This window comes from Anabrus simplex, chromosome 1 (assembly GCF_040414725.1).
Source record: "Anabrus simplex isolate iqAnaSimp1 chromosome 1, ASM4041472v1, whole genome shotgun sequence".
Taxonomy (NCBI): domain Eukaryota; kingdom Metazoa; phylum Arthropoda; class Insecta; order Orthoptera; family Tettigoniidae; genus Anabrus; species Anabrus simplex.
This window is the reverse complement of record NC_090265.1, coordinates 1,317,077,384-1,317,099,714: the sequence shown is the minus strand read 5'-3', so window position 1 is coordinate 1,317,099,714 and position 22,331 is coordinate 1,317,077,384. Positions and strand designations below refer to the sequence as shown.

Here is a 22,331-nt window from a genome sequence, read left to right as displayed (position 1 = left end):
AAAAAAGATTAAGTACACTCCGGATCAGTAGAAGAGGCGATATAAGTAAAACTCAGAAGTAAAAGCAAGTCACTCAAAAGAAAACAGGGCGCAAATCTCTGAGCGGCAGCATGGCACACGCAGCGCTAGGAGCTATTGAATGGTGAGGTGGCGACGTCAGTCTCGAGAGCCAGGAATAACGCCGAAAGTATTTGTCACACTGACCCTGTGTTACCTCATAATCTGCAGGCCTTTGGACCGAGCAGCGGTAGCTTGGTAGGCGGAATGCCCATTGGGGCTGTAGTTTGGTTTGGTTTAGGGGTGTTTGTAAGATTTTAAGTATACATATTTCATATGTGTGATGCTTAGTCAAATTGTTGATGGTTCATTCGTTCGTGGAATTTCCGTTTTCCCGTGTTGTACGTTCTTTTTCCTGTGGTCCCTCCAAAAACGGACAATCGAGGTTCCACTGTACCAAAGAAAGCCGGTGCTAACAGGTGTAAAAACTACTGCGCCATTAGTTTAGTATCTCATGCCTGCAAAATTTTAACAAGTATTATTTACAGAAGAATTGAAAAACAAGTTGAAGCCGAGTTGGAAGAAGATCAATTAGGCTTCAGAAGAAATGTAGTAACACGCGAAGCAATCCTGACTTTACATCCGATCTTAAGAGAATCGAATCAAGGACAAACCCACGTACATGGCATTTGTAGATCTAGAAAAGGCATTCGATAATGTTGACTGGACCAAGCTATTTAAGATTCTGAAGGTGATTGGGATCAGATACCGAGAACAAAGAATGATCTACAATCTGTATAAAAATCAGTCTGCAGTGATAAGAATCGAGGGCTTTGAAAAAGAAGCAGCAATCCAGAAAGGAGTGAGGTAAGGCTGCAGTTTGTCCCTCCTCCTTTGCAATGTTTACATAGAACAGGCAGTAAAGGAAATCAAAGAGGAATTTGGAAAGGGAATTACAACCCAAGGTGAGGAAATCAAAACCTTGAGATATGCCGAGGATACTGTTATTTTATCTGAAACTGCAGAGGATCTCGAGAAGCTGCTGAATGGTAAGGACAGTCCTGGGTAAGGATTACAACATGAAAATAAGTACATCCAAAACAAAAGTAATGGAGTGCCGTCGAACAAAGGCAGATGACTCAGGAAATATTAGATTACAAAATGAAGTCTTAAAGGAAGTAGATGAATATTGTTACTTGGGTAGTAAAATAACTTAATGATGGCAGAAGTAAGGACATAAGAGGCAGACTAGCACAAACAAGGAAGAGCTTCCAGAAAAGAAATCTGCTCACTTCAAACATTGATATAGGAACCAGAAAGACGTTTTTGAAGACTTTCGTGTGGAGAGGGGCATTGTATGGATGTGAAACATGGACGATAACTAGCTCAGAAAGAAAGAGAATAGAAGCTCTTGAAATGTGATTTTACAGAAGAATGCTGAAGGTGCGAGGATAGATCGAATCACGAATGAAGAGATACTGATTCGAATTGCTGAGAGGAGATCGATTTGGCTAAATTTGACAAGAAAAAGAGATAGAATGATAGGACACATCTTAAGACACCCAGGACTTGTTCAGTTGGTTTTGAAGGAAGTGTACGTGGTAAGAACAGTAGGGGTAGACCAAGATATGAATATGACAAGCAGATTAGAGCAGAAGTAGGATGCAACCGTTTCGTAGAAATGAAAAGGTTAGCACAGGATAAGGTGGCATGGAGAGCTGCATCAAACCAGTCTATGGACTGACGACAAACAACAGATTACATACCACCTGTGTATCATGCATACCACTGAAATCTTCCTCCCAATGGATGTAGTCCCGAGGAACAAGAAGATGAGGATCCACTGCTTTATATTCCTGATTATGATTAGGTTAAGGTTCAGTATTATGTACCTCTAGGCCAACCTCATTATTGCATTTGTTGATAATGTATTATTTGTTTGTAACAACACTTTCCTTGTTTATATTATATAATGTACTGCCAGAATTACCGTATTCACTAGTGTATTAGACCCCTTTTTTCCCCACTTTTACAGCCAAAATTAATAAAGGCGGTCCAATATGCGATAAACTCAAAATTTTGTGTAGAGAACACACGACTTCTAGGTTATAAAGTGCAATAAATTGTACGTGTAAACGTTGTATACTATTATTTAACAAACTTAGAATGTATTAAAGCTACACTGGCTATTTTCGTCAGAAGGCAGTATTTCTAAACGTAAAAAGACAAAAAATGGTGAACACGCCTTTTAGTTCTACGATACATATAAAAGTCCGTTTTAGATACTCATATCACGTCATTCGTTACATCTCATTAAATCTTCAGGTGACGATATCAGGAAGGGCATACGACCGAAAGAACTCGCTACGAAGATTCGCCTCACTTCATACTCGATCCCGTTGAACAAAGTTATAAGGGTATAATGTTATCGTAATTAAATATTGACACAAAAGAACTTAATGTCACTCATTTGTGTCTGTCAGTTCAGCAGTAGGCCTACCACACAGTAAACCTGATCACCGCTTTCATTTGAATTATCGCCTTGCACTGCCAACTTCCCTGCCTTGCTACCGGCATGTCGGCACTATCTGACGTCATCTTCACTGCTATCTCTCGTCAGTCGCGTCAGACATGCTTCATTCTCTTTGAGCCATGCACTACAATCAGGAGCATACGAGGTCCCGTCTTTTTGAACGTTTTAAAAATAATTTCATTCCCGACTATAGAGTCTAAACAGCGTAAATCTAGTCTCAGATGGTCTCTGATAATCGCAGTTGGTGTATATGTAGCAGAAGCCATTTCTTCCGAATAAGGCCGTACTGTAGAAGGCCTTCCAAACCATCAGCTGATAACTAGCGCATGTTACGATTTGTACTTCCGAACGAAATACATAGTAACTGGAAACATTCTTTTGATAACTGCGGCTGTTGAAACACAGACCCTTATTTTTAAGTATATTTCATGCTTGTTCTCTACATTTATCACATCAGGATTTGCGTAAACAGCTGCCATGAGGTAAGACATACCACATTGTTTAGGTTAGGTATATTATCGCCCTGCTAATGCAAAAAGCTCAACGGAAAAATAAATAACAGGAAAATATACCTCATTTATGGATATGTACAGGTGTGGCGGTAATGCGTTTTATTATCATAATGTTTAATTTTGTATACGTTCGTTGTCTCTTTTTTTATTAACGTATACCCTAGTATGTTTTGTTTGGCGTCTCCGAAAATCGTTTAAAGGACGTGGGGACATAAAAACATTACTATTATTATTATTATTATTATTATTATTTTGTTAGGTACGTTGGCGAGTAAAATAACAGTTTTAATTGGATAGCTTTTGGCGAGTAAAATAACAGTTTTAATTGGATAGCTTTTATCACGTTTTAAACTTGCTTCTCTCCAAATATATACCTAAATTGGCCCGAGTTACGAGATATTAAATGACCACTTCGTTAATGATCTCGCCTGCTGTAGAAATAGCAACCGCGAATATTTCTCAACCAAACTCGTTTCCTCATCCCGAGGTGGCACAGCTCTTTTTAGATACACCGCTAGTGGAGCGGAGTTGCATCAAATACAGTAGAGACAATACGCGACACTCAGCGAGATATCGAGGGACAGCTATTAGAGCTCTCTCTGGCGGGTTGACCGGACAACTACCGATTCTGTCATAAGAGCACGTGTATTTGTGTGTGAAGTTTTTGGTGTTCTTTATGCGTTTTTAGTGAGTTGACATAATAGTAGCCTGTGTCATTCCTTGATAACTCCTCCCAACATGCGGGAAAAGGTATGTGCTGTGTTTGGCTGCAGTAACTATGAAATAGAGAAGAATGCGCGGTCTTTCTCTCGCTACCCTCGTGACAAGAAAATGTAAGTAATATTGTGTTTGCATATATATTCTTCCAGTGACAAAGATTTTTGTAGTACTTCATAGTCTTCTGACCTGCTCGAACCAACTCGCTTAAAATATAATACGCATATTTTATTCTATAGTGCAGCAGTTAACCTTCAATACCGATGTGTTGTTGTAGGTGTGATCTGTGGGTTTTGAAATCTCACAGAAGTGATTTGGATAAGGTGTACAAGAAAGAAGGGACGTTACGCTTATATAAGAATTATAAGATCTGTTCAGATCATTTCCAGGACAACGATTTTAGAAATCCCTGACGATACAGCCAAGGGCATGTTACATTTTTACTGTAATTGTACGCAAATATTCCTCAAAGCATCACTATCGACAACATTTTCATTCTTTTATCCCTCTTCTCAGACTAAATTTAAAGTTTCCTATCTTCCATTCTCAGATTAAAGCCGGGATTTTATAGATTTTCTTTCTGTTAGAAGGCTTTATGTGAAGAGGAAAAATGTCCAGCTTTTAAATGTTAATTCACTGCATCATGTGTGTAAGGAATGTGCCGATATTTTTATTGACAAGTGTCTTAATGTGATGATACAATGTTTTTTAAATCAGAAAAAAGACAAATCTAGTCGTAGAAGTTCTGGCAGGAATGCTAAAGCAAAAAAAAAGGAATGCATAAACGAAAGATCAAGCCATTTCACAGCAGTCCATTTCACATCTTGTTTATACGGTATGTCTAATTTCAGTCTTAAAATAATAACCTTTTAAATAATTCTTCATTCATTTATCCAGAATTGCTTTAGCAACTTCAAAGTTAATATCTCAATAATACTTTCATTCTGGACGTAATTTATATGTCCATTTTCGTATAAGCATTTCCATTGATATTTGCATTTAGCGACTTTTCAGGTCAAGTCACTAGGAGCACCACCGTCGAGTTGTCTCCCATTTTAACAAGGCTAAATATCTAAGTGTCACTTATTGTCTCTACTGTATTTGGTTACATGTACCGCTTTTACCGCATACCAACCTTCCTGCCTTTCGTAAATCCCTGGCAGCACGGTACCAGGAATCGAAGTCAGACCCCCCGAAAACAGCAACTATACTTCGCACAGCCTTACTTCTAAATTGAAGTTTCGCAAAACAAATAAGCATCGCCTTCCCTCTGTTGCCAGCGCGCTACGACTGCGAGAACAGCTGATGTAATATGACTGCGGTAAACATCCCTTTTAAATTGTAATACAGTACTAAGAAAAAAATGTGAATATGGATTGTTAACAAATTCACAAGAACTACACTTTCTAACAATATCTGGCACTAAAAGAGAATATATTATTAACAATAAAAGAGAATGAGGAAATAATACATCACTAACGGCTAATGGCTGGCACAGAAATGAGGTTATGGCCTACAATGGGAACACTCTACTAATCTCATTGTCACTGGAACCCTCCAACAATATAAAAAACACACTAGTTACTGAAGGAAAATGCAAAAGATACATACCATACACTTTGAGCGAGTTTGGTTAACCACGTGGCGAATGTAAATATTAAAGTTGGCAACTAGGTTTCGAGATCGTGCTCTGCCGATATAAATCGATATGAGTGGCTGCTTGGGATTGGTTGGATGTCTATGCTTCAGCGCATAACCACCAGACAGAGCTAAAATCTGCTAAAACGTCAATTTAGAAGTTGAGCCGTACGGAGTATAATTGTGCTAACCATTACACTGGCGAACATTATTAACTACAAAACACAGACATATAGCATGACTGATGCATACTTGCAATGCGCGTGTTGGACACGAAGCTAGGACTATTAATCTATTTGTGCGATGTCATCAGAATGCAGTAGACCTACGCTACAGAGGCGGACATTTCTTAGCTACGAAGCACAGACGTACCGCATGGATTCGACAAGTTCATCATTGCGTAGGTCGTACGGACGAAACTAATCACAAATATGTGCGATGTCATCAGAGCTGCCTAAGAGTTGTACCCGCTTCGAAGCGGAATCATCATCGTTCTCAGATGATTTACGTTATAGGGGGGGGGGGGGGGGGGGTCTTATAGGCAAGATTTATTTTTTCATTTAACTTTGTCTTGAAAAGCCAGGGGAATCTAATACGCGAGGGAGTCCAATACACTAGTAAATACAGTATTTGTATTTCCTTTCCATTTATCACAAAGTCAGGTAGGTATGTTATAAAACTATCACATGTACATTGAGTATGACTTCCCACAAGTTCATTTAGCTACTGCACCGCTAGTCTGCAATAAAACAACTTAAAATCGCTATGAAAAGATTTTCCTGAATGTATACTTTGATTAGATGTGCAATACACTAGGTAAAATTAATCCTTTGTTGCCTGAATAGGGAGAAACAATAAGTATACTTGATTCTTTCACCTTGTTCTAATGGAATATGTTCAAATAGTAAATGCTAATACTTTCAGATCATAATTTTAATTTTTGGTATGTTTTTGGGGCCTGGTACTTTTAAGTACTGTCAGGCACATAGAAGGCTTCATATTTGGGTAGATAAGAATGTTCACATTTTGGAATAATATCACATTTATTGTCTCAAAATATTAGTAGAACGTTTTTCATACCTAAAACTATTACAAAAATGTAAAAGCAAAATTTAAAGCAAATATGTGTAATAAGAGTGAAGTTTCCTAATATTATTGTTCATATGTAGAGCATCTTGCATACATCCTATACAGCTGACACATTATGGTACTCTGCAAAGAAGTTCTTTTTTTCATTGCAGCAAAGAAAAACACTACATGTAGTAAACTTTCAATGCGGTATCGACCACGGTTTTTTACAAAAACAACAAAATGATTTCCACGGTCACTTAGTCTGACATCACTGGGCACAGAATATTCTGTTTTCCTCCTTTTTGGTAGACAAGTTTGCTCTGGTGACTTTGGTGACCTCATATCACGTGAAAGTTTTCCTGAAAGAGGAATTTCTTTCTGGTTCATCAGTCCTAGGGCCACATTACGCCGCAATGCCATTAGAGGGACTTTTTGATGCAGATTACAGTATATCAAATTTTTTTTTTTGCTAGGGGCTTTACGTCGCACCGACACAGATAGGTCTTATGGTGACGATGGGATAGGAAAGGCCTGGGAGTTGGAAGGAAGCGGCCGTGACATTAATTAAGGTACAGCCCCAGCATTTGCCTGGTGTGAAAATGGGAAACTACGGAAAACCATCTTCAGGGCTGCCGATAGTGGGATTCGAACCTACTATCTCCCGGATGCAAGCTCACAGCCGCGCGCCTCTACGCGCACGGCCAACTCGCCCGGTGATTACAGTATATGATGTAGGCATTGACAAATGCTATCTCAATCATTCCCCAAAATAATCTATGCCACCATTTTTGGATCGACGGTCTAAACCATATACGCCTCGAAGTCTGTCAGCATGGTTCACTCCGCCCATGTGTACATTGTAGTCTTGCACAACAACCGGGCAATCAACAGTAACATTACTTCCATCCTTCTGTTTCCTAGAAACAGTTGTGGCTTCTGTTCCAAGGAAATTAGATGCTAAGCACCTTTACTGTCTTTCCATAGAAAAACACTAATGTCCATCGAAGGAAAGCATTACTTTCGGTTTTGGATATGACTAACATGAGACCTTCTATATGGCCTGACGTTACTTCTAAGTACCTCACCATTTACTAGCTATATATCCACACCAATTGCAAATTTCATCAATTTGAGTATTTTATTGCATTACAGAAGCACACTTACATGTACTAAGATCACTTGCAGGTCGAATGTAACAATAGGAGCTAAGAAATAATCAATCAAAATATCATTTGTTTACAGTGGTAACACTATGACTACACTCCTAAGAATAAAACGATCTCCCGCGTTTTTCATCAATACCAACCTCAAAAATGAAATATCATTGTTTCAAGAATTAGTTACATGAAAGTACCATGAGGAAAATACAAGGGTAGGATTTACTGAATAATTCCAAAGCCATGAAATATGAGATGGTACTTTAAAGTACCGTCAGGCAACAAAGGGTTAATGCAGTATGTATTTTTTTGTTTCATTTACAAAACTTAAATTTTCACCTTTCAAGCAAAGTGAGGGTTAGACCGCTTTTGCGAGCATGTCTCCAATTGAACATCAATCTTCAAGTTTTCTCGGAGTTAGAAAAATAACTTATGAGTAAGCCGTAGTATGGAAATCAGAGAAAAAACAAGTTTTGAACAAATGGATGGTCGTTACATACTAATTGTAGTTTGTGGGGTTTTCCCAGATTTTTATGAAAAACCAGATTTTATGACAATCCGCTATAGCGAGTAAATTTTTTGCCGTTATGAATTCTTGCTATAACACGTAACACGCTATAAGGCCTATTTAACGTTTTTAGAGTGCCCTGATTTTTTTAACCTTAAAAGGGGGTTTATCTGAAATCGGGGTTTCAGTAAGAAGCACACCTTTTCCCGAAATCTTCGCCTGTTTACCATAAATTGTACGAAAATATATTATTTACGCAGTGACAGCAATAAAACAAGGGGATATCTACCATACACATTGTACTGTAGTTACAGTTTGTGCTTCATTTTGACAAATTTTTGTTGGTGAATGCAAAACAGCTTCAGTTTAAGGGGGTTGTTATAACCTTATGCATGATTTTCCATGAAAGTTGGGAAAGCTACCAAATTTGCACAAAAACGTATTAAAATTGGTATGAAACACCAAATGGTTTGATTAAACATTTTCATGGAAGTTCACCAAACACCTACTTACTCAATAGCACGTATTTTCTAATTCCAATAGTCTGTACATGCATATTGCATTTTCATCTTCAGAATTGTAATAACATCAATCCAGAGGATTGTGACTAACATTTTCTTATTTCCAATGGCATCACCTAACCTAGGTGTATTATGAAAACATATTTCAAGCTCCCTGTAGTATAACGATTACATTTACACAAGAACAGCCTTTCTGAAATTAAACAAGACGCGAAAGTACATAACCTAACTTCTGAAATTAGTTATGCATACCGCTGTACCTTGAAAAGGAGAAGTATAACATTATTTTATTTCAGTACGTAATATTCAAATTGAGCAATAGTTTGGTTCAGCTTCTATTTCTAAGGAGTTAACAGCTGCTGGCACTGCACTTACTGCGAAGACATATCCCGATGATTGTTTACACGAGTCCGAGGCTCGGAACTCGGAGTTGTGAGGAGACCTCAGGCCTACTCAGGATTGACTCGCTCGCACGTAGCGAGGAATCGATACGGAAGATAATTGATCGCATTCAATATATAAACGCTGAAGTAGAGTCATATACTGTATTTCGTACTGTGTTTGAATATTAATAGCGGATACAAATGAATGCGCTCGAATTTGCCCGTAACAACGGATGAATAAGTAAAAGGTTTCTCATTGTAACCGAAGGATACTGCTGAGATTAATATAGGAATTTTCGAAGATTAATAACATTCGTCACTAAACGGTGGTTCTCTTCTGCTGCAGCGGTCGGATGTGCATATTTTTATTTTGCTAGTGGCTTTACGTCGCACCGACACAGATCTTATGGCGACGATGGGATAGGAAAGGCCTAGGAGTTGGAAGGAAGCGTCCGTGGCCTTATTTAAAGTACAGCCCGCCCCATTTGCCTGCTGTGAAAATGGGACGCCACGGAAAAGCATCTTCAGGGCTGCCGACAGTGGGATACGAGCCCACTATCTCCCGGATGCAAGCCCACAGCTGCGCGCCCCTAACTGCATGGCCAACTCGCCCGGTGATACCTCCACTCATGAGCAACATTATGCCATTACATCAGCAATAAACAATAGCATTTCTTTAATAATTGGGCACACAAGAAGTTTGTTCAAGACTAATACTGTAGTCTTCTCATCATTATCAATGTGATAAATATAAACAGAAGGGCAGAGATTATCAATATCATGCAGAATGAACTCAAAAATTGTAGACCATTTCCCCTCATTCCCCACTCGATTAAATTGACAATGGGAACCTAATTTTTTTTAAAAAAATTTAATTTTACAAATGCTAATCGCAAAGACTGGACAGAATCTTAGATGTTTTGAAATATTACTTAGTACTTCCCTCAGCAGATCTGAATTTAGTTTCCTCAAGGCAATACTCACCTTCGACATAGTGGCTTCATCAGGTTCTTCTTGGGGATCTGCCCAATCAACTATTATATCACAGCCCCACACTTTAATTCTTCCAGTACCAAGGCGTCTCTTTGCAAGTGATGCAGCCTTATGCGATTCATATTCTAGAAAACAAAACCCTCTATTCTTCTTTTTGTCATCTGGTGAACTGTAGATGATTACTTCAGTCAGGCCAGCTAAGAAAATTAACAAAATTCTAATTAAAGAGAGGAATTAGGGCCAAATTGTATTATAATACATTTCAAAGTAAGAACTGAGTGAAAAAGCATAATGGGTTCATTTGAGCATTGGAAAGAACAAATCAAAGTCCACATCTACGAATAATTATAAATTTTATGACCTTAATTACAACATAATCTACAAGACAAATTTAATTCATGCAGAACATACAGAACTCAAGTAATACACATAGTAAAGCTAAATACTTTTTCTTGACCTGAGTTTCAGTAGACAATCATTTTGATCTATTTTATAGACTTTGATATGCTTTCCCCAACACCCTTCCAACATTCCCACCCCCTTTGCTCTACTATACTATGAATTGGCGAGGTTAAATTGCATTACATTATAAAGTAAAAAAATAGCAATTACATTCTTTCCAGCCAATATTCCTTCTGTTATTAATTTATTATCTCCTTTCAAAAAGGCATGTGAAATTATGGACGTAAGGGAGAGTCTCAACTTACGTGCATGTTTCGAAAATTCTTCAAACAATTCATCTCGATCTCGAGTCTTGGGTATATTTCCCACAAATAAGCGATGATTGTTATAAGATACGGTTACGCCAATCTTTTTGCCCTTCCGAATTTCATAATCATTGAGCTGCAAGAACAATGTGGAAGGAAGATAGCCAATTAAGCTTGTATGGAGGATTATGATATGCCTGCTTATTGGCTGGTCTATAATGCTGCCAGTGAGGGTGGGAATGGGAGGACGGATGGATAGCCCTGCCTGTCTGAACGTTAGTAAGCCAAAATATCCCCATATTCAGAACCACTCCTTACCACAAGTTTAGTTGAGCTATTAATTTAATGACAAGAGGTATGTTAAGTGTATTTGTAATGGACACATAGGAAGGTTAAAAAATGTAGGTGAAATATATATACAATACTGCTCAAAAGGAATACCATAAAAAGGGAGTCAGAAGGAAGCTCACAAATTGACCAAAGTGGGGTAAAAACTGCTCTTGAATAAGGGGGTAACAAACTAACATACTGAAAGGCAGAGATGCACTGAGAAACCCACATATAATTCTTTAACTTTTCACTCTAAGCTACTAAACATACTCTCTCTTCCATAACACATTACCTGTTAATTTACCAAACTCGTCCAGTATCTCCTCTTTGCCTTTAGACTTTGGAATGTTGCCCACAAAAAGTCGCAGATTGGGTACGCTAATGTTAACTTTCAGGCTCTTGCCGGGTTTGATTTCATGATTATCGAGCTGTGGGATGAAGAGAAAAACACACACATGCCAAATTTGGGTGAGTGAGCCACATCAACATTTCAAAAAAGACGAATAGTAAATTTAGGAGGGAAAAAGAGATCAAAAGTGGACAATTTTGTATCAACATACTACTGAAAGAGGCATGCTTGTCGCTCGATGAAAATTTTGGAAATAACCAATATGATATGTATCCAGGAACAAATTTGCTTACACCTAGTCTGCAAGGCTAAACCAAAATTTTCAAGACAAAGCTACTTGTAAAAATTGCACTAACACACTAATGCTACAATATACGCATTCCAGCACTGAAAAATTTATGAAATACCAAAGAAACCCCATCTGCTTCTGCGACAGAGCCATAACATGAGTTTGAATTTAAGAAAAGTTCCTACTTTCTCTCCAGTCCCAATTTTGCCAACAGAGCAAAGAGGAGACCTGGAAGCAAATCATCCTATAATCCTAGCAAAATAATACAACTAATTTATATTAAGTGGATCACACTCCATCACTTCACTCTGGCTGACTGGGTTCAAACTCACTGAGCTCTGCAGCTAAAAGCGTTTCAAAATCTACATAAAATAATTCCATGATTGCCACAGGAAATATACATGCCTTTGTAATATATTAACCAAGGAATACCAAAATCCTGGCAATAATAGTGAAGTCATTTTAATACACTATAATCATGTCCAATTAGAATCTTATTTCAGAGACCAGTCAAGTGAGTTTGGCACCACAGAAATGATTACAGACCAAATACCATCAATATTTCAGTGAATATAAAACTAAGACAACATTCATTACACAAATTAAAAACATCTAAAAACAATATTTACCTCTCTCACTGCTATTTGAGCGGCCTCTCTAGTTGTAAAGGTAATAAATGCGTAGCCCCTATTTAGGCCAGTCATAGGGTCCATCATTAGTCGGAGATCCCAAATAGTACCACATTTTTCAAAAAGGGGTATGAGTTCATCCTCATACATATCTTTGGGAATCTTTCCACAAAATACCTGTAATAATTATTACGAAGTTACAGAAATAAACACTTCAAGCTGTTCTAATGCCTATTCCAACATGAAAGACTATCGTATCTTACCTCACACCCAGTACCAGGAGTGGGACCATCCCAGTCCGGCGGTGGCCCTCCATACTTTCTTTGGCCTGTTGTCACGTCCAGCGTGTAACCAGTGCGCTCCAGTATGGACTATAAGATAAGCAAAAATTAAGCACCATACCTATGAACACGTTATAGGCAACAATAAAAAAATAAAAAAAAAATGAAATACACCGTCTAGCAGAAAAAGTGAAACACCAACTACTCCATACAAAATTTAATTTTAATCCAACTGAAACCTTGTAAAATTCAGATATTCTGACAAAATATGGCAGTGTTTCTCGAATGTTCTCTTGTGATATCAGCTCCCATTCTGGAGTGTAGCGAGAAACTGAGCCACTGTGTCAGGGAAACGACTCCTTGCACATCTCCCAGACATGCTCTATCGAGTTTATGTTGGAACTACAAGCAGGCCACACACGTGCACAACCCAGACATCATCGAGGTACTCACGCGCACACACAGCAACATGTGGGTGAACGTTGTCATGCATCATGATAAAAGTTCTTGCCGATGACAGGCGCAAAACCCACACGACCCAATAAAATCTCCCAAATATCGATGAGCTGTCAAGACTCCCATTCTAGACTATAACACAAGATCCGTGCATGCATCAGTGATAATCCCAACCCGAACCACGACAGCACTGAACTGTGTCCAAGCAGATAACCTGCAGGTAGATTAATGTTCCCTGGGCCTACTCCAAACTCTCTTCCATCTGGATTCATCCATGAACGAGTTCCACAGTCCAATTTCTGTGGGCATTGGTGAATTTGCATCCATGAGGCACAGTGCTCACATATAAACCAAGGTCCAATGGCAGGCTTTTTGGACTGTAAATCTACTTCATAGAATTCCCTCCTTACTGTCTATTTGTTGGAAATGGTTTCTGGCATGTACAGCTGTTATGTGTCGATTACACTAGGAAAGCAGGCATCATAATCAGTGGTGCTTCTCATACAAGAACCGTGCCTCCTGATGGGAGACTTTTTAACAGTTCTGTACAGACTACAAGACATGCCTGTAACATCGGCCACAAAGTGTATACTGCACACATCCACTGCTAACGCCGAGGCCCTTGCTGTGTATACAGCAGACAGAACCATAACGACCAGCGTTAGACGCGAGAGCATCACAGACAGGCCGTAATGACCATAAAAAACATTGGGGATGAAAACAGCAATATACCTTAGGACAGCGGTTTGTGGTTATTCTTGTCTAGAGGCAGGAAATTGCAATATTGGGGGTTTCGATTGGCATGAATAAGGTATCTGAGTTACTGTGCTGAAACTTCTCAAATGGGCTTAACTTAGGATACATCACCATTTTATCATGTCATAATATTACATGTATACAAGGTTTGAAGCAGACCAACATTAAAGGTTGTCTGAAATACACAGTGTTTCACTTTTTTTCCCAGCGAGTGTGTGGAAGAACATTCATATAAAAATCACAAAACAATAAAAATGAAAGTCTCCCTCCCCCCCTCAAATTTGAAATGTGCTCTGTACAACGATTATCAATACAATGATAATCACCACTATAACGATATAAAATACTCTGGTCCCAACATTAATACTATTAATTTAATGCAAAATTAATCTTGATTTAATCTCTTGATACAAATAAATCATTCTATATCAACTGATTTTTCAGAATCTGCTGATGTTTTCTCCCCACAATACCAAGATAATATAAACCGAAAAAGTTAGAAAAATATGTAGCCATTATTTGAAGAGCAGAAATCTGAGTGAACCATCATTATTTCCTGCAGGAGTTATTGTGACTTAGAAAGATCATGCAAATTTTTCAGAAGAGTTTTGGCTATGTACCAGAGAATCATAGCTAACTCAGTGCAAATAATCTTTCTGTGTTACCCCGCCTGTAAGAATATGAGATTGATTGTAATTTGTGATTTTTGCAATAATGTTGAGCTGTGCTAACAACTATATAATGCCGTGAATATTGATGTTGTTCGCTATTATAAAGAATGAGTTTAGATAAAAAATGAGTTAATACAGCAAAGAACAGTGTACAATACGGTGTTGCCAACTGAAAATGAGATAGCTATTCTAGTTTTAATTTTTGTGTATTCTTTGTACTTTCAAATCTTGCCTTTGATGGAATTAAATGATCTGGATTGTGAGGTAATTGATGTAGTTCAACCATAAAATGAAAAGGAATTATGGCTAAATCCTTAATATAACAATAACTCCCTCTACAACAAAATATTTCTCTGCCCCACCCTGTATCATATCAAGATTCCACTCTACATCAAAACAATCAGTTGTCCAAGCTCCGAAATGTGGAGAGTAATACAGAAGCATACTGTCTCCACCACTGTTACCGCAAACCCACAGGGACACTTGCCGAAAAACTTTCATTAGGATTCCCCATCTACGTGCAAATCATAATTTGAAAATTACATTAGAGAGACAGCTTACTATATATATGGACTTAACATGGGAGGAAATGCAAGTGGCATTTAAGAAGATGTAAGGCACCAGTTCAATGAGGAGGGTGAGTAGATGGTGAGAGCAGCTGGACAAGTGAGGAAACAGTACCTTTATCAGGTTATGAGAGATAAATGGAAAAGACTGGAAGGAGGAAATAATTCTACAAAGTCTTCAAAAAAAAAAAGTTTAAGGGAGTGTAAAAACTATCAGGGACTGGGATATCTCATTAATGAATCATAGTGCAGAGATTTTTGAAAACGACCCTGGACAGATGGATTTAAGCTAAAGCACGAAGCTGCGGGCTTTAGACCAGGAAGGTCCACATGATCTCAGATTTGCCATTAGACAGCTACAAAAACAGCTTTATGAATAAGTAAAGATCTAATGATGGCCGCCTTGGATATTCAAAAGGCATACCATAACATATACATAAAAAAGATATGGAAGGCACAGGAAAGCAAAAGATTCGGGAAACAAACTACGAAGCATGTTTTTAAATATGGCCGCTGCAGTGCTTTGGTCATCATTCAGAGCAAGCACGCCAGTACATACATCTGCAAGCTAGCCAAAGACGTCACTACACAAGCATTCACCTGTATTAATGTTTGTTTGTGCATATTGAAAATGCCCCTGACAACAGTCACGCCGAGAGTGAAGTAGCGCTGCGATTCATTTTCTAAATGCAAAAGACATGAAAGCTGTTGAAATTCATTGGCAGTTAGAACAAAATACTCACACCCCTACAAGAAACTAAAATCAACATAGCTCAGCTCATATTTATTACCATTGTTTTAGCAGTTTTAGTGAATATTGTATCCTCAAGAAGACAGAGCAGTCTACTGGTTTCATTTACGCTAATAGACGGCACGTTTCTATTCATACATACATTATCATTATAGACTTATGCCTTTCAGGATTCAGTCTGCAAGCCTCTGAGAATTTACTAAACGTCGCCACAATCCTCGATTTGCAACTAGTGTTGTGGCCTCATTTAGTTCTATACCTCTTATCTTTAAATCGTTAGAAACGGAGTCTAACCATCGTCGTCTTCGTCTCCCTCTACTTCTCTGACCCTCTATAACAGAGTCCATTATTCTCTTAGGTAACCTATCATCCCACATTCGCCTTTCCATTCTACAAAGAATATTCTGTAACGCGGCAAGGGTTGGCACTTCTGAATTACGCACTGGCGGTTAATTCGAAGTTCAATTTTTGAGCCCCAATGACTTCGTATTAAGGAGGTTTTACTGTACTTGCTGTTCTTCCGCACGGTCTACTGCCTCCAATTTTGCCTTGTAAAACGATCTTTTCCAAGTTGTCTCTGTCTCGTCTAAAAATGTGGCCAAGGAACTGGAGGCAACACTCACTACCACGGGAAGATAGACATTTCTTGACTCATGGAGGTAACACTCACTCACACGGGAAGATGGACATTTCTTGACTCAAGAGTTCATCCAGAATGGAAACATTAGTTCTTCTTTCTGTCCAAGGTACACGTAACGTTCTCCGCCAACACCACATCTCAAAGGCATCAATGTGTTTATTGTCTTTAGCATTCACAGTCCATTCTTATTGAAATTCCTGTGAATAATATGATTAAATACGGAATAACCATGAGGATAATGACAAGGTCTCACAGCCGTACAAAAAGACGGAGAACACTAGTGATTCTACAAAGCGCATCATAGTAGCTTTTGGTATTGCCCAGTTCTGTCGGATCTTAGTAAGTTTAACCATTGCAGCACAACTTGAAACAATACGTCTTTTTACCTCTTTATCACAGCTTCCCGTATACAAAATCCTTTACTACATCCAGATCCTTTATGCATCCTGCAAGTTGGATTTGACCTTGCCGATCAACTACCATTACTTTGGTCTTTTTTATGTATATCTCTAGACCATACTGAAGACTAGGGTTCCTCACCCTGGTAAGCAGGTCAGAAAGTTCCTCTTCACTTCCAGCGTTGAGGGAAGTGTCATCTGCAAAGCAAGGTTGTGAATTTTTCTGCCACCAATCGAGATTCCATCATTCCAGCCATTGAGAGCTCTTTTGATGACACACTCTGGATACAACCTTGCCTTACTCCATTTGTCCCATTGAAAATGCCTGAGTCACCATCCACCTTTATAGTTGCTGCGTGGTTTTTATACAGGCCTTTCAATAACGATATTAAATGCAGTGGAACCACAAATTCCTTTAGCACCTGCCACAACTTGTCCCACATAACACAATAAAAGGCATTTTTTGTAGTCCAGGAAGCAAATAAAGGCAGGGACACAAAACTCATGACATTTCTTAATTACCTGTCTCAAGTTCAGGATAGACTCTTGTGTTCCTTTACCTGCAACAAAGCCTGCCTTTTCCGTGGATATCTGAGTTTGCAGGAATGGTTTTAGGCATTGATTTATAATGTAGAGCAGAACTTTGCTTGCATGGGATATTAATACAATAGGAAGAGAATTGGAACAATCCCTTGTAGACCCCTTTTTGTGAAGAGGGATTAGTATTGATGTTGTCCAGTCCTTGGGCCATTCACTTGTTTTCCACACCATATTACATTCAGAATGTAAAACACGCATGCCCTCCTCCCCATCACACTCAGCATTTCTCCCGCAGTACCATCCAAGTTCAAATGACTGACAGCATTCGCAATTTCAGTGAATAAAATATCAGGTTCTTCGTTATACCTCAGAAATTTCCTATTCGGCAGAAGTATTTCCTTTGCAATACAGCATTTCACAGTATTGTTTCCACCTCTCTATTGCTTTGTTCTTATCAGTAATAAAGTTGCCATCTTCAGCTTCAATCACCCATGTGCGTGGTTTGAACACACAGGTAATGCTGTTGAATTTTTTTAAAAGATCATGTGTTCGATTGAGCAAATACCGGTGAGATACCATGTCTTGTCAGTTCTGCAATTGCACTGTATTTCACGCCAATGTTCACTGTATGCTTCTTTGTCTTGCTTGGTTTGTATGCCATGTTTCTTCAGTATGCTCCTCTCTTCTATCAGCAGTAGAGTGGTGTTCGTTATCCAAGGGTGCTTAGCTTGGGGAGACTTAGTAAATGGTTCAGGGAGAGAAGAGTTAATGATTGTCTTGAGGTTGTCCCATGTTTGGGAGGCTGATCCTTCCTCCTGTACTTGCTGGAGATTTGACCTTATTCTACTTCAGGATAGGTCTTGCAATCCAGTACAGAAGTCAGTCATCGTTGCCTCGCCAAATTAAATCAACCTGATAACGAACCCTGTCGCCAGGAGAAATCCCTGTGTATCGACCCCGTGGGTGATGTTGGAAGAGGGTATTACAGATAGACAGGTTATTGCCAACACAGAACTCCAGTAGACACTCACCATGCTCATTTCTCACACCTAGACCGTGCCTTCCTACCACGTCTCAAATGATTGACTTTAACAGTCTCACCTATCTTTGGATTAACCCTTTTCCGTCCTTAGGGCCTGACTGTTCACTCTGCCTTCCGGTCCTTAGTGCCCAACTGCATTATCTGCACACGTGTGCGATATATGCAAAACGTTTGTATTTTTGGGCTGTGAATTATTTATAAGGCATTGATGAACACGCAATACAAACTACAAGAGATATACCACGTCGTTCCATCTTAAGCGATGGGTCGGCAAGGCTTAGGAAATAAAGGAAGAGCGATAATCTGTCTTGAAGTTTTCTAGGCAACGGTCTTGAACTTCCGCGAGCACAGGTCAGCTATTTCGTTCGTAAAAATGACGGGATTGAATACTGCAGATACTGAAATCGAGCTGAATATAGGTGAAAAAAATTACAGAATCATTGATTAGGGGTGGACATGAATTTTTACTGAGTAAATAACATATCGAAGATAATTTTAGTGATAACAGTGATATAAATGAAAACAGATATTGAGAAATTGGATCTGATGGCAATGCGGAGACTTGCTGGTGAATGTCGGAACGGTGCGATGCTAACCTTGAATTTTGCTAGGCTTCAGTCCATCATATCGCCGCCACTAACAAGAGAGACAGCGGTGGAAAGAAAAGGCCCAAAGACTCGAAGTTCTCCAGAAGTGTCCGAATTGATGGGATTCACCCATGTGCTACAGTATCACGAGTTTGTTTTTGCATGTGCAGGACATCTTATTGGTATCTTATAGTTGGAAATTATTGGAATATTTCAGTTGATCTTAGAACAATTTTAGTTTATCTGAAGTTATAGAGTTTTACGTGACTGCCTTTGTGATGTTACTTTTGTGAAATGGCTGAACCGTGTGTAAGTTGTTGGATAAACCATTCTCGCAACTGAAATATGAAGATAAATTGCTGATAATTAAAAATGGTAAGCCTACCCCACCTCTTATTCAGTTACATTGTGAACAGGAGGAGAAAAACAAGAATCCATACAAAGGGTATTTCAACTTAAGTATGACAAGTATTTGTGGTTATGTGGCTCATACGAACACAAACTTTATTGTTGGCCATGCTTATTGTTTCAAATGAGATAATAATAATAATAATAATAATAATAATAATGTCCGCCTCTTTGGTGTAGTGGTTAGTGTGTTTAGGTGCCACCCCTGGAGACCCGGGTTTGAATCCCAACTCCGCAACGAAATTTGAAAAGTGGTACGAAGACTGGAACGGGGTCCACTCAGCCTCGGGAGGCCAACTAAGTAGAGGAGGGTTTGATTCCTACCCCAGCCATCCTCGAAGTGGTTTTCCATGGTTTCCCACTTCTCCAGACAAATGCCGGGTTGGTAAATAACTTAAGGCCACGGCCGCTTCCTCCCTCTTCCTTGTCCATCCCTTCCGATCTTCCCTCCCAGTTGTATCCCCCGACCGAAAGTCTCACGTTCCAGGACACTTGAGTGTAGAGGTGGGATCTCTCGCTGAGTCCGAGGGAAAAACCAACCTGGAAGACAAACAGATTAAGAAATAATAATAATAATAATAATAATAATAATAATAATAATAATAATAATGCATAGCCTCTGGAAAGGCTTGACGGTGACCTGATGAAATGAATGGTGAAAACATCATAAGCACCCAGTCCCCGAACTAGGGGAATTAAGAGTACGAGGAGGCTGATTCTTTAGCTACTATCTACATTGATCAGGTGTTGAGTACTGGCAGTAGCAGAGGCTAGGGCTTGTGAACGATCCTTAACCCTTTAACGACGAAATTATTATTTTTCGTCCGTTTTCTTTGAAATTCGTCTAAATCACTTCAGGTCCATAGTATAACATAACTACAAAATATTAAGCTAATACTTTTCACGGTTTCGTCATTAGGTGGCGTGTTCATATGATCACGCTAGGCGGATGTGTTAGCATTTCATTAGTATTTATAGATTTTATGTATTGATATTGATAAATTATGAACAAAATACACTAAAATAACTAAAGATGATAATTTATGAAGAATATACATTAATTACAATATGCACATACATAAATAAAGCAATAAAAGTCTCAAGATATTCGTAATATATAACTTTCAAGTTATCTAATTCACAGAAATTACCGAATAGGAACAAATATAAGAACTGTATGCTTCACACTGTATGAAATAGGACAAAGCATGGAACACAGAGTCCAACATTACATTTTGTGCACTCGGTGCGAACATTACTGGAGCATTCCATTCCTGCACAGCGTCTTCGATTGCACGGCGCCACGAGGTGCCCAATCCCGTCAAGCCATACATAGTCAGTGACACTACTCTGCTGGATACTGTATCTCGAGGTGATAGGGCGGCCTCTACCTACTGGCGTTATTTTGAACTTATGTAGATATGTTTGCACAATGTGGGGACGAAATTCTAGATGTGACAAATCACATCCAGACCTCCTTAGCAGTAACCATGAATTGTGAATGGATACGTCCAGGAGCCATGTGAATAGCGACCACCACCATTTCATTCCACGTATGCCTACTCTGTAGTACGACACATTCTGGACCATCCTATCTGTTCCTGCTGAAACGGGATCATCGTCTGCGCCTCCTATACGATCGTTGCCAGGGAGTACAATTTCTGCCTTACTTGAAAGCTAGCGACCTGTGAGGTTATCACCCAAACCACCAACATCTTCATCTCCTGAATCTTCGTCGGAGTGAATATTAGCTTGCGGAGGTTCAATAAAAATGCTGTTAACCTCTCCAATTGGTTCGTCCGATTCAAGAACATCTAATACTTCTTGGAAAGTAATGTCCCTGTAAAAAGGGAAACACGTTTTTGTAGCTGCATATATGTTAACAAGTCGCAATTTATTTAAATGTAGAATAGATGACCGTAAATTGAATGAAGTTGTTCAATGAAAATTGATGTATAACAGTAATAGTAACAGGTAGCATAACGTCCAAGATCAAATACACGCACAGGGTGAATAGGTAACACAAGCGCCTAGCGTGATCATACGATCACACAATGTTTTAAGTGCCTACGGGAGTAATATTTACTGTTAAATGTAAATTAACTGCATCATAATGTGAACACAGATCACTCCCAAAGTTGTTAAGCATATTAGTTGTGTAATCTAAACATAAATATATGTGAAATATCAAACTTACTTGAAGCGGGCCATCATGATTCAGATGCTGTGACAATGACATGAAACGAAAGTGCACCGAAACAATGAGTTGATATGTATCACGTAATAATATGCTCGCACACAGTTGCCACATGCTTCTTGAATTGATCTACACAGTCAGCAATCAATTCCAGCGCTATACAAAGCACTGAGAGCAATCTAAATGAAGGAATGCAGGCCGGGATCATACGGACACGCACGGCGTTAACGGGTTAACACAGCAGGCTACTCCGATGGCTATTAGCTGCAGCTCATAACCCTTAAGGCTTGACATACACTAAACCAACTATCGAAAATGGGTAACCTAAGTCTAGTGATAAGACGTCTTAATTGCAGCATACGCCACTGACATGGATGATGCTGAAGCTGTCCATAATTTCGAAATAGAAATACATTATTTTTTACATATGCTAGGAGGAGACAACCTTTTCAATGACATAACCAATTGCATATAGATCAATGCAGCAATCAAACAGGCACATTCCAGTAAAATAGATACAGAATGGGAACACACTTGCTCAGAGGAAAAAAAGCTGATGTACACAGTCACCGCTCCACTTCCTGAATCGCGTGATTGTTGGTTCAGGGGGATTCAGACAACATGAGAATGTGACAAATACAGCCTAACCCAGTGTCGAGTATCACCAGCAGGGGGTGGAGGTTTGAACCAACAAACTTATGACT

General features: G+C 39.0%; 1 protein-coding gene across 15 annotated transcripts in view; it reads right to left on the bottom strand.

The window, feature by feature from the left end:
• Nucleotides 1–22,331, bottom strand: part of Syp (Syncrip) — a 212,600-nt gene that overhangs the window by 135,202 nt on the left and 55,067 nt on the right. For 14 of the 15 annotated variants that reach the window (XR_010858626.2, XR_010858627.2, XR_010858628.2 and 11 more), the window contains exons 4-7: nucleotides 12,598–12,705; nucleotides 12,335–12,511; nucleotides 11,360–11,495; nucleotides 10,022–10,227 (exon numbers count right to left, since the gene is read on the bottom strand). Coding sequence is in view for 11 of the 15 variants with exons in the window: in XM_067137730.2 (XP_066993831.1) it covers nucleotides 10,022–10,227; nucleotides 11,360–11,495; nucleotides 12,335–12,511; nucleotides 12,598–12,705 (627 nt within the window). In the remaining 4 variants the exon portion in view is untranslated. Of the gene's footprint in view, nucleotides 1–10,021; nucleotides 10,228–10,737; nucleotides 10,874–11,359; nucleotides 11,496–12,334; nucleotides 12,512–12,597; nucleotides 12,706–22,331 lie in introns of all 15 variants that reach the window. The other variant, XM_067137729.2, reaches the window with a different exon arrangement.